This window comes from Macrotis lagotis, chromosome 1, assembly GCF_037893015.1.
Source record: "Macrotis lagotis isolate mMagLag1 chromosome 1, bilby.v1.9.chrom.fasta, whole genome shotgun sequence".
NCBI classification, from domain to species: domain Eukaryota; kingdom Metazoa; phylum Chordata; class Mammalia; order Peramelemorphia; family Peramelidae; genus Macrotis; species Macrotis lagotis.
This window is the reverse complement of record NC_133658.1, coordinates 18165187-18180714: the sequence shown is the minus strand read 5'-3', so window position 1 is coordinate 18180714 and position 15528 is coordinate 18165187. Positions and strand designations below refer to the sequence as shown.

Sequence of the window (15528 nt, the reverse complement as noted above, 5' to 3'; positions counted from 1 at the left end):
ATAGTCAGAGATAGAGAAATGGAGAGATAGATGTAGAGACAGAAATAAAGAGCTGGATATAGAGACAGAGATAGATATAGAAATAGAGAAACAGGTATAGAAATAGAAAGAGAGATATAGAGACAGAGTTAGATATAGAGAGATAGATATAGTCAGAGTTAGAGAAATAGAGAGATATAGAGATAGAAAGAGATAGAGATAAAGAAATAGTGAGAGATATAGTCAGATAGAAAAATGGAGAGGTAGATATAGAAACAGATAGATATAGAAAAAGAGAGCTATAGTCAGTGTTAAAAATAGAGAGACAGACATAGAAATAGATAGATATAGTCAGAGACAGATACAGAAATTGAGATAGAGATAGAAACATAGATAGACAGATGCAGAGGTAGAAACAGAGAGATAGAGACGGAGACTGAGAGATAAATACAGAGATAGACGGATGAATGGAGAGAGAGATAAACTGAGCCAGACGTAGAGACAGAGGCAGAAAGACAGAGACAGAGACAGAGAGCTAGCTTGGGACACAGAGAGATTAACAAAAGCTTGCCAGGGTTCCATCGTTGATATTTTTCAGAGACAAGACTTGAACCCAGACTCTCCAGATTCTGAGACTCTGTTCTGGCTCTCATGTATTTGTGTATTTGTTTGGTTATTCCCCCTGATAGAATGGAAGCTTCTAAAGGGCAGGAGGTTTCAATTTTTTCCACCCATATCCCTAGCATCTTCCAGCATATTGTTTTTGACTGTTCCTCCAGACCTCATTGGTACGATGGACTCCCAAATGAGAAAACTCCTTTACCTAATACAAATTGGCATTTGCTCTGAAACCTTTGGTCTTAGAGGGTTGCTTAGGGTATGTTGGTGAGGGAACTTGCTCGAGGTCACACAGTTTTGTCAGAAGCAGGATTTCCCAATTCCAAGCCCTCTTCTTTCTCAGGTGTGTTCTGCTAAGGCTACTTCTCAATAGGTGTTTTGGGCACAGTAGGGACTAAATTCATACTGGTGACTAATCTGAACAGAATGCATCTGCTAAGTACTTTGCCAAAAGTAAATGTGAGGGTGGGGGTGCAGGTGAAGAGTGTTAGGGAATTGGGTGAGTTTTAGGCTTTTTATTTTATTGGGGGGGGTTGCAAGGCAGTGGGGTTAAGTGACTTGCCCAAGGTCACACAGCTGGGTAATTATTAAGTGTCTGAGGTCAGATTTGAATTCAAGTCCTCCTGACTCCAGGACCAGTGCTTAGGTGAGGTTTTTTTTAAGAAATCATTTACATGTCCTGCACTTCATCGGAATTCTGGTAAAGCCTATGGATCATTTGCTTTTACACAAAATAAAATATATAGGATTACAAATGAAACCAGTTTTATTTATAGAAATTAACAGATTGGCTTCAAATCCATTTCCTTTGACTTAAGATTCAGCATTCTTCTGTGAGATTTATTGGAAAGTTCTGACCTTGGAGTTAGGAAGACCTGTCTCACCCACTAACTCTCTATGTGACTTTGGGCAGCAGATCAATTAATCTCTTTGTTCATCTCTAAAATCAGGTAGCCAACAATGCAGAGAGAACAAGCTAAAACACTAGAAATACAAAAATGGGGGTGGGGGGAATATGGTCCCTGCTCTTAAGAATCTTGTATTCTATTTATAAGGATAACATATAAATAACTGGGAACAGATAAACTGTTTACCTTGCATAGTTAAAGTCATCTCAAAGGGAAGGATCTAGTCACTGAGAGGTGAGATGGTATGGGGTGAGGCCCAGAGAACTAGAATTAAAGAGGAACAGTGACTTGATGAACCTCCAAGGACCCTTCCAACTCTATTCACCTTCCATATTTCCTTCCATATATTTCCTTTCTACTTTTTTCTATCAATATTATCAAATATTTATTGAACACTGTTAAGTGGCCAGTACTGGAAGGGCTTTCTGTTCAATAACAGTGATTGAGTTCAATCCAAAGGAAGACAAGTCTGGTTTATATATTTTGCATGTGGTTATAAAACCATAACCCATTGTTTAAACTAGACAGGTTGATGCCTACATTCAGGGAAAAACATGACAACAATTTAAATTAGGAAGAAATAACATGGCAGAGATCCAACTGTCTCATTCATTTCCCCAATAGCGGTAGCCGTTTTCTCCAAGGTTCTATTCTTGATTCTTGCTCAGGGTTCAGGAACCATTTTTGGAGACAGAATTAGATCATACACAAGAAAACCCTATTTCAGGGAATAATGTCATTTCTAGATTCATTCTGCCCTTAGAAACTTCTAATCTGGTTTGAGATAACCTGCACTGGCCAATCTTCTGAATCTTTAATATTTTCTGTATTTAATTTTCTTTTCAAGCTTCTCATTAATCAGTGTCTTCTGCCTAAAATTTCCTCCTGACTTCCTACTCATCACCATCTGATTTTTCCCTCATGTAGATGTTTCTTTCCTTACTTTGAACTTTTTTTTATAAAGGAGTCTTTTTATAACAAATATATTTTAACTTTTCAATTAGCAAGAAGTTATTTTTTTCTTCCTCCCACATCCCCTGCCATAAAAAAAAGATAAACAAAACACTTGTAATGAATATGCATAGTCAAACAAATTCCCCATTTGGCCATGTTTAAGAAACTCCTTCCAGCCCTTCCCCCAAACCATGGCTTATTCTGTTAAGATCCAAATTGACTCAGCTCAAGAGTCCTGGAGAGGGCTCAACTCACTATAATAGTGAGAGGCATTTTCCACCTAGCTAGGGTGCTTTGGGACTTCTCCATCACAACTTCCTCAAAGCACTTTTGTTCTCTTTTCTCAGATCATGAAGGGCTTTCAGTGCCAAACCAACAAATTTGCATTTTATCTGGAATACGCCAGAGAACCATTGAAGATTCTTGAGTTGAGGAGTATTATTAGATCCACGCATTAGAAATGTAGCAGGTGTATGTGAGATAGCTTTACAGAGATATCGGGAAACCATTTAAAAGAGGATTGTGACAGTCTAAGGTCTAAACTAGACTGATACTATATGTGAGAAGGGAATAAACATGGAGGCAGAGTGACCAGATGTGGCAGTTTGATTGCATGAGAAAGAGTGGTTAGGAAAAAGGTTAGGCTCCCAAAGTTTTGCATTTGGGTGGCAAAATAGATGGAGGAGAATCAAGTTTAGGGAGAAAAAAAAATCATTCTACTTTGGACCTTCTAAAGTTTGAGAGGAATGACTAGATATGTAGAGGTGGGAGTCATTTACATAGACATGATCATTGAGACTAAGAAGAGATCCCCATCCTTTCTCTTGACTGGTTGAATACCAAGAGAAAGCAATATCGTGAAACTCCCAAGTAGGACAGAGTATGAGAGGAATGGTCAAACTCCCTTTTCCAGTGCAAGTGAGTCCTTGCTTTTTAATTTCTAGATTTGGGGAGTTGCCTGGTCATACCACAAGGTTCAGTGAATGGTCCAGGGTCACACAGTCAGCAAATGACAGAGGCATTCATGAACTCAAGCCTTCCTAGCTCCAAGCTACTTCTTTCCAGTCCAACTTACCTTCTCCAAATTCCCTTCTATAACATACCCCAGATGGGACGTCTAAGTTTCTACTGGAGGACTTCCAGTACTTCCCAAGGCCACCTAGCCTGCTTCTGTGTAGCTCTAATTCTTTTTCCTTATATCAAGGCTCAATTTGTCTCTCTGTAACTTTACTCATGTATGATTCCTCTTCTACATGTAGGTCCTAAAAATACCAGAACACATTCTTTCTCCTTCTGAGTCTTCTTTTTCCCCCCTCATTTTCTTCTACTTCTGTTGTACTCTTTATGCCCTCCAACCACTTCATTGCCCTGCTCTGGATAGTCTCTGGTATATCAAAGCCTTCCTAGAACCAAACATAATGGTCCAGTTGGGGTCTTCAAGAGGAGGGGGAAAGGGGAGTACTACCTTTCAATTTCAGGAAGCTCTGCCGTAGAACCTTCTTAGCTCATAGTTAAGTATCTTCTTGTTTCTGTCTCTACAGCTCTCACGTTGGCTGCCTTCTCTCTACTTCCTACACTAGTTCCAGCCTTTTCCCTCTTTTATTGGAGCTGTTGCAGTAAACTCCTAAGTGATGCTTCTGCCCAAGTCTCTTCTTTTTCTAATGAGTTCTAGACAGAGTGGCCACTGAAGCATAGACCTGACCATATCATATCTAAAAAAATCCTTCATGCCTTTCTTTTTACATAAAATGCAAACTAATCCACTTAAAATCTTCATAGCTTGGGTCCAGGCTGCCTTTCCAAGTTTGTAGCAAATTATTTCCCTTCATCTACTCTACATCCTTACCAACATTATCCAGTGACTCTTTCTTGAAATTCAGTTTTTTTAGGGTTTTTTTGCAAGGTAATGGGGTTAAGTGACTTGCCCCAAGTCATACAGCTAGGTAATTATTAAGTATCTGAATCCAGATTTGAACTCTGGTCCTCCTGACTCCAGGATTGGTACTCTATCCACTGGGCCACCTGGAGGCCCCAAGCATTCACTCTCAAGCCTTTGAGCTGCTAGTCTGCAAAGCATTCTCCCTCAACTTACTCTCAAATTCTTAACTTCTTTGAAGGCTCAGCACAAGGAAGGAAGGAAGGAAGGAGGGACAAAGGGAGGGAGAGAAGGATGCAGGGTGGTGAGGGAGGGAGGAAAGATCTCTGCTAAACCCTCTTCTACCTTGGTGATTTTATTCACTCCTATAGCTTCCATTATCCTCTCTATACAGATAACTTCCAGATCCATATAAACAATCCTAGCCTCTTTCCTGAACCCCCATCCCATAAAACCAGTTGATTCTACAGATGATAGAAGTTTGGTGACATCTTTCCCATGTTTCTACCCTCTAAGCCCCAACAGATATAGCCTCCCATGGTGAGGGGGATCATAGGATTACTTCAGTGGCTCCATGCCACCAGGCCCCTTGAACATGTTTATCTTGCTTTCACTGCCTTGGGGAAGGATTGTTTAGAACATCCTTCATCGGCTTCTGTTCCAGCTGAGAATGCTGATGGGAAAGGCTGGGATTTGTTATTCTCAAGGCCGTATGACTGATCTGAGCTCTTCCTGCAGACATCCCAGTAATTGTCCATATACATTTGCCATTTGCCATTTGCTTTACTGAAGGTAAATTAAATGAGTGGCCCTCAGGTCTGCCCACAATTGGCACACATGATCTCATTTGGGATGCGCAATAGCCAAGTGAGACAGAAAAGGGAAGGACATCCCCTGTTCACACAGCTGGCCCTTGACAACAAAGGCAGGTTTTGAACTGACTCCCAAGCTCAGCTTTCTATCCATTATGGTGTGATTTGTCTATACCAGAGTCGATCAGATCAATGAATGAAAAGCTTATTATTTATTAAGTATTCACTAAGGGCTAAGCACTTGAGATGAAAAGAAAAAAGAAGACAATCCCTGCTCTCAAGGGATTTACACTCTAGGTGAGGAAAACAAAGCAGAGGAGATATTTCAGCTACTAGATAGAGATAGAAAGGTCCAGTTATCATACATTTATATTATATAGTGTTATGAAAACATTACATTAGAATATAATTTATAATTATTTCATATATATATAAAGTCTATGATGTAGACTATATATAATGTTTGATAATATAATTATATAGAATATTATAGAATATATGTACCCATGCACACACACTCTATAATACTTCACTTGGTGATCTTATCAGCTCCCATAGATTTAATTATCAATTCAGTACAATTGATTCTCCAATCTACTTATCGAGACCTAAACTGTCTGCTTTCCCATCTGCTAGACATTCAGTAATATGTTCAAAATTGAACTCATTATCTCCCCCCTCCCCCAGTTCTCTCTGCTTTCACATTTCCTTATTATTGTCAAAGGCACCGCCATCCTTCAAGGGTTCCATGATCCCAACCTAGATGGTGACTCTAACACCCCTAAGTCTAAGCTAGTCCATTGATTGCACCTCTGTGACATCTTCTGAATGTGCCCCACTTCTCTCCTCTGATGCTCCACCCCAACTGTCATTGCCCTACAACTGGTCTACTTTAATCTCCTGCTGGGTTGGTTTGCCTGCCACAAGTCCCTCCCACCTTAGTCCATCTTCTTATTCAGTCATCAAAGTGATTTTCCTAAAGCTCAATGTTCAACTATGTCACCCCTGACTCCCTGAAATTCCTGGTGGCTTCCTATTACCTCCATGATCAAATACAAAATCTTCTGTTTGGCCTTCAAATTCCTTTATACCATAGCCCCCACCATCCACCTTCTCAATCATCCTCCTAGTCTTCAGTCCCCTGATACTGCCCCCTTTACTGTTCCTCTCATAAGATTTTCCATCTCTGACTTCCTTCATGTCCCAGATAAAACCTCACCCTCTATAGGAAGGCTTTCTCAAATCCTCTTCATTCTAGCACCTTCCCTCTGGTGATTATTTCCCATTTATCCTCTATATACAAAGTTGTTTTCATATTGTCTCCATTGGAGTGTGAGATCCTTTTGTCTCTCCAGGTCTATCATATAGTAGGTAATTTTTGACTGACGAGTAAGGTACAAACCAATGAATCCTTGAGCTCCGTTGATACATCTGCCCTCAAAAGGAGGGTGCTTGCAAGGGCACAACCAGCCATGAGAAGTGATGAGAGGGCCAAAGGGTAGTAATAGAGTCCACATTCTAGATCTCTTCCAGTAGGAAAATGTAGGGGTTATTGGAGGATGGAGTCAGTCAGTGTCTAGACAGGAAGATAAAGTGGAAGGGAGACATTGGCAGAAAATTTAGAAACAGGCTCGGAACAAACCTAACGTCACAGGATCATAGGTTTGGGGCTGGAAACAGACTCAAAATCAACCCCTTATTTTATAGGGGAACAAATTGAAGTGACGAGATCCCTTGTCTAAAGTCACATGGGTAATAAGTGAAAGGCCAGATCACTAGACTAGGTTGCTTTCTTCTCTTATCTTGTGCCAAGGAAGAAAAAAACCAATCTAATGAATCAAGAAAGAGAATATTCCATATATGAGAGTCATTCTGAGATGATAGATAGCAAGCTGGTCTCAGAGTGAGGAATGCCTTTAATCTAATACCTCCTAAGCATACCCATAGTTTAGTTTCATCTCCTGAGCATACCCATAGTCTAGTATCACCTCCTGAGCATACCCATAGTCTAGTACCACTCCTGAGCATACTGGTTGTGTCACTTTGGACAAGTCCCCAGGGCTCACATTTGAGTCTCCCTTGGCAACTCAATAAATGTTAGTTGCCAAGAAGATGGAAGGAAGGAAGGAAGGGAGGGAGGGAGGGAGAAGGGAAGAAGGAAGGGAGGAAGGAAGGGAGGAAGGAGGGAAGGAGGGAGGGAAGGATCATTTATTAACACAGAAACTGTTATGTGCTGAAGATCTAAATACTAAAGGAGGAAAATCTTTTCGGAACTTATATACCAATAGGACAAGATGATCCATTTAGGAGATTGATGACCAGGAAAGGAGGAGTTCTTTTACCCTAGAATTCAGAGCCAGTGGAGCTTAGAGGAGAACTGATCAATGCCTCTTTTGCAGAAGCATTGGGAATATTGCCATGTTTATTGTCTCACAGAACAAGAGGAGGAGAATCACAGGAGTGGAGGTGGGCTGGGGAGTGGGATGGGAATGGCCTCTATGCGCAGAGGAAGGGCAGATGACAAGATGCTATTTTGCTTGTTTTCCTCTTCCAAGGACAATGATCTTTTCCTAGGAAAGATTTTGTAAAAAAAATGGTTTTCAACCAGTGGAAATCACAGAGAATCTGCTAGCAGGTCAAATAGCATCTGGCTGCCCTTGCTAAGTTCAGGTCATGATGGTGTTTTCATTCCTAGCCTGGATAACCATATGTTGATGTTGAAGGCCTCCTGCTCATGTCTGAGTTGTTGTAGATGACCTGGGAGGCATCTTCCAACTTGGAGATACTTTGGGATTATTTTTGTGCATCTACTCAGGAAGGGAGGACCCAGTTCCTTCGGAGAAGTGGGAATTTTCAGTGTTGGTTAACTCCGGGTAGTGCGGTACATTGGATAGTGGCAGGGTGATGTGGGCCAAGTCAGATAGTTAAATTAGATGACCTTGATGGTCCCTTCTAACTTTCAATCCACAATTGTCTAGAACAAGAGTTCTTTCTTTGACTATGAACTTATTCTTAAAATAATTTGATAGTTGTATTTCAAATAATTTTGTAATACCATGTATTTTATTTTATGCATTTAAAAAGCATTTAAAAGCATGATATATATTTAGAGGGCTCATAGATTTCCCCAAACTTCCAAATGGGTCCAAGAGCCATCCTGGACTAGCCAAGTTCTTGGAGTCTATTGTGGCTCTCCTAAGCCTGGGAGTTTATTATCATCATCATTATTATAGTATCATCTTGCTTCACTTTCATCATTTGTAAAAAGTCCTACTTTTTTTCTCCTGTCTCTTCTGCTCTTTTCTTCTGTCTTCTCCTTTGTCTCTCCTCTCCTCTTTTTTTATCTTCAAATCCTCCATGACTCACACAGTGCCTTTGACATAGAAGGGAGTTACATTTTTATTGAAATAAATGCAATGATGGGCAGCTAGGTGGCACAATGGATAGAGCACCGGCCCTGGAGTCAGGAGTACCCGAGTTCAAATGTGACATCAGACACTTAATTATTACCTAGCTGTGTGGCCTTGGGCAAGTCAATTAACCCCATTGCCTTGCAAAAACCTAAAAAGAAAAGAAAAGAAAAGAAATGTAATGCCTACAATAGTTTGGAGGAAAAGAAATAAGAAGAAAACATTGTAATTTTAGTGACTGGGGTTGGTTCTGGATAAGGAACTTAATGCAGTTTGGGTGCAAACCTACTTCTAATTCTTATTTAAGCAACAAACTTGAAATTATGGGACTTGGGTTCAAATCCTAGACCCACCTGGACCTCAGAGAAGTAACTTAACCTTTCTGAACCTCAGTTTCTGTGTCTGCAAAGTGAAGGAGGTAAACTAGATGACCTGTAGAGCTTCTTCCAGCTGTAGAAGTCTGATTATGGAATCCCTGGACTTCATTTGACTGAAACTGCAAAAGGAGTTTGGACTGCAGTATTAGCTCAGGAGATATAAAATCCCATGATCCTTCTCGACCTGGGAGATTAGAAAATATAGTTCCCTCCTGCCTCTGAAGAAACAAGAGACTATGGGTGTATGGACTGTACTGTCAAGATTTTTGTATGCAATGATTAGTTTTGATTATCTGCTTCTTCCCTGTCTTTTCTTTTTTAATCTTTTTGATAAGGGGTGACTAGCTGACTAGGAAAAGAGGAAAGATAAATTCGTAAATGAATAAGATCATAAATTTTTTTTTCTTTAAAGTTTGTTGAATTTGGGGGCAGCTAGGTGGCACAGTGGTTAGAGCACCAGCCCTGGAATCAGGAGGACCTGAGTTCAAATCCTGCCTCAGACATTTAATAATTGCCTAGCTGGGCAAATGGGCAAGTCATTTCTCCCTACTGCCTTAAAAATAAAACATTAATTTGTTGAATTTAACCAGAGATGATAAGTCCCCTGCAGTTTCCCAAATCATTGTCCTAGGACACTTTGGTAAGCTTCCAAAGTGACAGTGTAGAATGGGGTCTAGGTATAGCAGTTTTTCCTAATAAAAAAATGTGGTTATGCTAGAAATAATAATATCATAGTAATTCTATTCCTAATGATAATAATGAGTGGACATTAATATGTTTGAAGTCTCCAAAAATACATCGCCCACTTTATCTCATTTGAACTCAGAGGGGGTACCTAAAAGGTACGTCACGTGGGTCTGCATTGACATCCTTGGAGGGAATTCTCAAGCTAGAACTTCCTCCACAATGACAAAATCCTAGACCCTTCATGACCAAGTAAGTTTCCAAGAAAAATGAGCCTTTCCAATTCATACACCATGTCCAGTCAATTTTGTTTTTCTCCCTAGTTCTCTGCCAACATTGGCGATGGAAGAATCAGAATGCATCTTGCCAAGATTTGGGGATTGCCTTTGTTTAGATAAAGGATTATATGTTCTTTTCTTCCCTGACAGGTTGGTTCAGAGGATATACGCTGAGAAATAAGGCTAAGAAGGTATGTTTTTTTATTTGCCTTTTTTTCCTGATTTTTTTTTCCTACTTTGCATTGTTTAGATTACAAGTTGCATTATAAACTGTCTAATCAGACACCACTCTGATTTTTCTCTTTGGGTTTTACCTCATTTAGAAACTGAAGCAGATTCCCAGATCTTAATACAGCTTCCCATAAGACAGTAAACATGATCCTCAAGGAAGCATTAATTATCAATGGAGGTTTATGAAACACCGACAATAGGCTAAGCTGGGAATTTCCCTTCGGATAAAAGTGACCTTGTATATGGGGTGGCTAGGTGGCACAGTGGATAGAGCACCGGCTCTGGAGTCAGGAGGACCCGAGTTCAAATCCAGCCTCAGACACTTAATAATCACCTATCTGTGTGGCCTTGCACAAGCCACTTAACCCTTGCAAAAAAGTAAAAAAAAAGTGACCTTGTATCCAACCTACCAGTTTGGAAAAGGGAAAGTAAGTCACACTAAGGGGAAAGATCAGGGGTCATTCAAGGCAGGGGAAGGGCTCCTTTTACTCCTCTGTATTCCCTGGAATAAAGTTGTTGTAAGAGTCCACAATAGGTGTTGCTTTACTTGAGCCCTCTTAGCTTTGGTGAGGATACAGTGGTTCTCCCCATTCTCCACTGACTCCAAAACTCGGGGAGGACCCTGAGTCTTGATGTCTTTCTCATTGCAAATGATCTAGACTGCATTCCACTGCCCACTTCAAGACTTAATAAAGCCATTCTCTAGAGTCCTTCTCAATTACCTCACTGGCTCATAGGGGCAATGTTGGACTCTTGAAGGCTTTGCAAGGGGACCACAAGCTTTGAAAGGTTCTATGGAACTAGGAGGAAATCAGGTGCTGTATCCACAGGAAATTATCCTTCCAGGGTATGTCCAGCTAATCCTTGCAAGACCCACTGCTGGCATCTACAGTGAACCAGTGACTGTACCTAAGGTGTGGAGAGAGGGGTATCATCTTAATTTGGTTGAGCAGGTCTCTAACCAGGATGTCACAGTTCTTTTGAAGTGGTCAGTTAAGGTAATTTCCAAAAGCAACAATAAATCTGGAAGAATGGTTCAAGGAAGTGATGAATTTGAGAGTCAGGACACCTGGGCTAGAAACTACCTCTAATTAGCAGAAGGGTTCTGGGTCTGAAGTCAAAAGGTCTGGGTGTGAATTCTAGCTCTTCATTTCCATCATGTGCAATCTCTTCACTAAAACGAGGGGATTGAATTGGGTGTTTTTTAAATCATCTCTGAATCTATGATTCTCTAAAGTCACTTGACCTCTCAGATTCAGTTTCTTTGTCAAATAGATGATAAGCATGACACCCTCTAAGGCCCTTCTAGTTCTAAATCTGCTATCCTATGACTCTGGTTTACCTAGAAAATTAGGTCACAAATTTAAGTCAATCCCACTGCAAGACAGCTAAGTTGTACAGTGGATAGAGTGTGGGGCCTGAAGTCATCCTGAGTTCAAATCTGGTCTCAGATACTTACTAGTTGTGTGACCCTGACACTTAACCCTGTTTGCCTCAGTTTCCTCAGCTATAAAATGATGAGGAGAAGGAAATGGGAAAACTTTCTTCCTATCTCCTAGATTATCTTCCCTTAAGTCCATTTGAATTCTCATCTTCACACACACACACACACACACACACACACACACACACACACATATTTGATGATGCAGTTCAACAATTCACCCTGAAATGGAAGTTTTCTTTAAATGAAAGGTTAACCCTCTCACCTCAAAAAAAAAAAAATGAATTCCATTATTTCCCATCCGATTTTGATCAAAGGATCCTATGTCTCTATATATGGAAGGGGTTTTAGCAATCTTCAAGTCTAATCCCATTCTTTTGACAGATGGAGAAATCAAGGTCCAGTTTAAATGATTTCCTTGGGTCAGGATTTCTAAAGCCCTTCCCAGTTCTGACATTCTCTGTTGTAAGACCTATCCTGCTCCACCATTCTATTTTCTACCTTGGGATTCCTTCCAGCTCTGACATTCTTGGTTCCCAGCTCTGACATTCACTGATCCTGTGGTTAGTACAAGATCCTTTCCCCCAAAGTATGGGAGGCTAGAGAAACAACAGAAGGAAGTTCATTGGACTTATGAAGCTATTTCTGTTAACTTGTGTTCAATGTTTGCATATGCGCTCATTTCTAAACCAACATCAGAGTGGGCAGGGAGATACTTCTTGCTTTCCACCTTAAGGCCCAGTGGCTTCTTACAGCAGCTCTGCCAAGAGAAATCTTAATTGTTCTGAGACTGTTCAAGGTGACTTTTCCCTCCCACTAAATTCCTGTGGTGAAGAGAGGTTCACACACTCCCTTTGAGGAGCTTCGAAGTCTTCTCCTGGGAGAGCTGATCCAGGAAAAATAAACTAACGTCCTGCCAATTGCCATCGACAAGATTTATCTGCGTCTACTTCTTCCTTGGGGGGTGGGGGACCTCTTTGAAATCCTTTTAAGCTCTACCGTAACCGATGCCCAGACTTCTCAGGCCTTGAGAGTCCATTTGGATGGTCTATTATTTTAATGGGGACTTTGATGTCCTTTAGAAGCAGACCCTCTCCATGGGGAGTGGGTGATAAAATGGGGCAGACGTACTCATTTCAAGGCCTCATTTATTGATCTGAGGTTGAATGGGAAGGATGACTGGCCAGTCTCTAGCTCAATATTTGCTTCAAGTGAATGGGTAGCTTTAGTGGATGGGGATTTAACTGGGGCAAGGTGCAATGTAAATCAGCTCCATAACCTGGCCTACTCAGAATTTATGTAGCCTTTATAAGTATGCTTAGGACAGGCTTACCCAGAAGCTCTGTAATTGGGTGTATGATGCATACAATTATGTTTTGGTAAGAGAATACAATATTTTTAAATCCCTTTATGTTTGCTACCTAGAAGTTTATGGTTTATGGTCTCTTTGTCAAGGTTGAAATCATGCTGGTGGTTTTACATGGCCCCCTCCTCTTTCCTTGGCATTTTATGAACTAGTTTACAGAATGGAGTCATCAAATGTAGGATGCTTGGCCAAGTTTAATTGACCCAATTCCTTCCTGATATTGGATTTCCTTGGGTGAGAAAATGGACTTGCACTAAAGATGCTTGCGTCTTGTTTAACCCCCCTCGCCCCCAAGGGCTCCTCGGAGAGCACAGCATCGTAAGAGCTAATTATTGTTGTGTTGGTGGTGGTGTTGAGTCATTTTCAATCATGTCCAAATATCTGTGACCCCATTTGGGGTCTTCTTGATCAAGATACTGGAGTGATATGCCATTTCCCTCTCTAGCTTATTTTACAGATGAGAAAACTGAGGCCAACAGGGTTAAGTGCTTTGTCCAGAATCATACAATTAGTAAGGGCATGAGGCACATTTGAACTCAGGAATGATTCAGATACCAAGCCCAGAAAAGTTGTGATTTCAATCCATCAAGAAATGTTTATTAAGCATCTTCTATGTGTCAGATACTTTACTAAGCACTGGGGATAAAAAAAAAGGTAAGAGATGGCCTTTACCCTCAAGGAGCTTACAATCTAATGAAAAAATAACAGTGTTGGAGATGTTCAGCCTGATGATAGAATCTTGGCAAGTCACTTTTTAAAAAGTCATTCGTTGGTTTGCCTCATTGGATCATGACTGAGTCTTTCAAGGACCACAGTATGGTGGGATGCCAGAGTTGGAAGGTCCATCAGAAGCCATCATATCAGGATCTTTATGTCTTCATCTTGGTTGGATGATGAGAGGCTCAATGGAGTACTGTGGAAAGAATGCTTGTATGGATCTTATTACTTGTATATCATTCTCCCACTCCTTTAGAACATAAGCTCCTCAATGGCAGAAATTATTTTAACTTTCTTTTTATTGATTCCTGTTGTATGGTAAGTGACTCATTGACTAAGTGAATTGGAGAGTCTGGGTTCAAATCTCAGCTTTTCCACTTATCCTTGCCCCTAGGCTAGTCATTTCACTCTCTTAGGTTCAAGTACCTCGTCTGTGGAGACAGTTAGGTAGCTAAAGCACTAGGCTTGGAATCAGGAAGACTCCTCCTGAGTTCAAATCCAGCCTCACACACTTTCTACCTATGTGAACCTGGGAAAATCTCTTCACCTTGTTTGCCTCAGACTTCTTATCTGTAAAAATGAGCTAGAGAAGAAAATGACAAACCACTCAGGTATCTCTGCCAAGAAAATCTCATATAGGGCTTAGAAGAGTCAGACATGACTGAATGACTAAATAACAACAAAGAGTAACTGAAATGATTCAATGGACTCATCTGTAAAATGTAGGTACTGTATTTAATTAATCCCCAAAGTCCCTTAGAGCACTAAATCCATGAGCCTATGAATATGAATTGATGCCCTCTGTTACTCCCATGAACACAAGTCTAAGATGGCCAAGGGATGGGTTAGAAGCCTCTATTCTATTCTCATTGTCCTAGAAAGAACTCATCCAGAATCTCTAGCCTTGGTCATGCCAGTGAGAAAAGGATCCTTCCCTCAAATAGACAGAAAAGAGGGAATTCCGGATAGGAATTTGGGGGTGGGGGAGTGAAGGGGATGAGGAGATTTTTTATAGGTCTTGGGAAAACTGTGAAGTCCATTGATGTATTTTTCTTACCAAATGGAATCATTATTGTGAACTGGCAGATTCCATGCTTGCCTGATTTTCTCCTATTGGCTTTGCTGTAAGTCTCATAATCTTCATATTCTCCTTCTCCCATCTCTGCCCCCCTGCACAGGTGGTCGCCATTCTTAGAACATTTTTGCAGAGGTGCAGATTCCTTCCTCATCTCCCTCTCTTGGCATCCCTAGCTTCCTTGATGGCATAGCAAAAACACCACCTTCTGCACCAGACTTTCCTTGATCCCCTCCCACTAATCAGTGCTAGCTACAACCTTGGAGATAGGGGCTGGTCCTTGGATCTCATAGTATAGGGAGTTCCTCTATCAATTGAGTACAAAAGTGAGGACCTTCTCTGCTTCTTCAGTCTTAGAGAAATGCCCAGAGCCTTGTTAAGGATAATTGGCTTACCCAGGACCACACAGCAGTTATGCATCAAAACTGGAACCCAGGGCTTAAGGCTTTCAAGGTTTTCACTGCACCATAGCTGCCTTCTGGATATTTCATTACATTTATATATTTGTATGTTTTCTCACTTGATGGAAGGTAAGCTTTTTAATTGGAAGAATTTTTTCTTTTTATTGTTTTATCATTGTATTTCCAGGGCTCAGTAGATGCATAAGAGATAATTGTTGATTGTGGTTGTGTTTCAAGACTGTGGTTTTACTACCGACTAATCTCATTTCTTCTCTTTCTAGGGGATTTTCCCTGAAACCTACATCCATTTGAAGGAGGCAACCGTAGAGGATTTGGGGTGAGTGCTCCTGAGTTTACCTGAGAGGACAGTGGGTTTAAAGACTGGCCAGCTGGGTGAC

The 15528-nt window shown here is 40.8% G+C and overlaps 1 protein-coding gene across 1 annotated transcript in view; it reads left to right on the top strand.

Moving 5' to 3' along the window:
• The window catches only part of DOCK5 (dedicator of cytokinesis 5), a 244156-nt gene that overhangs the window by 76176 nt on the left and 152452 nt on the right, over positions 1 to 15528 (top strand). The window contains exons 3-4 of the mRNA XM_074195275.1: positions 10047 to 10087; positions 15412 to 15467. Of these exons, the coding sequence (XP_074051376.1) occupies positions 10047 to 10087; positions 15412 to 15467 (97 nt within the window). The remainder of the gene's footprint in view (positions 1 to 10046; positions 10088 to 15411; positions 15468 to 15528) is intronic.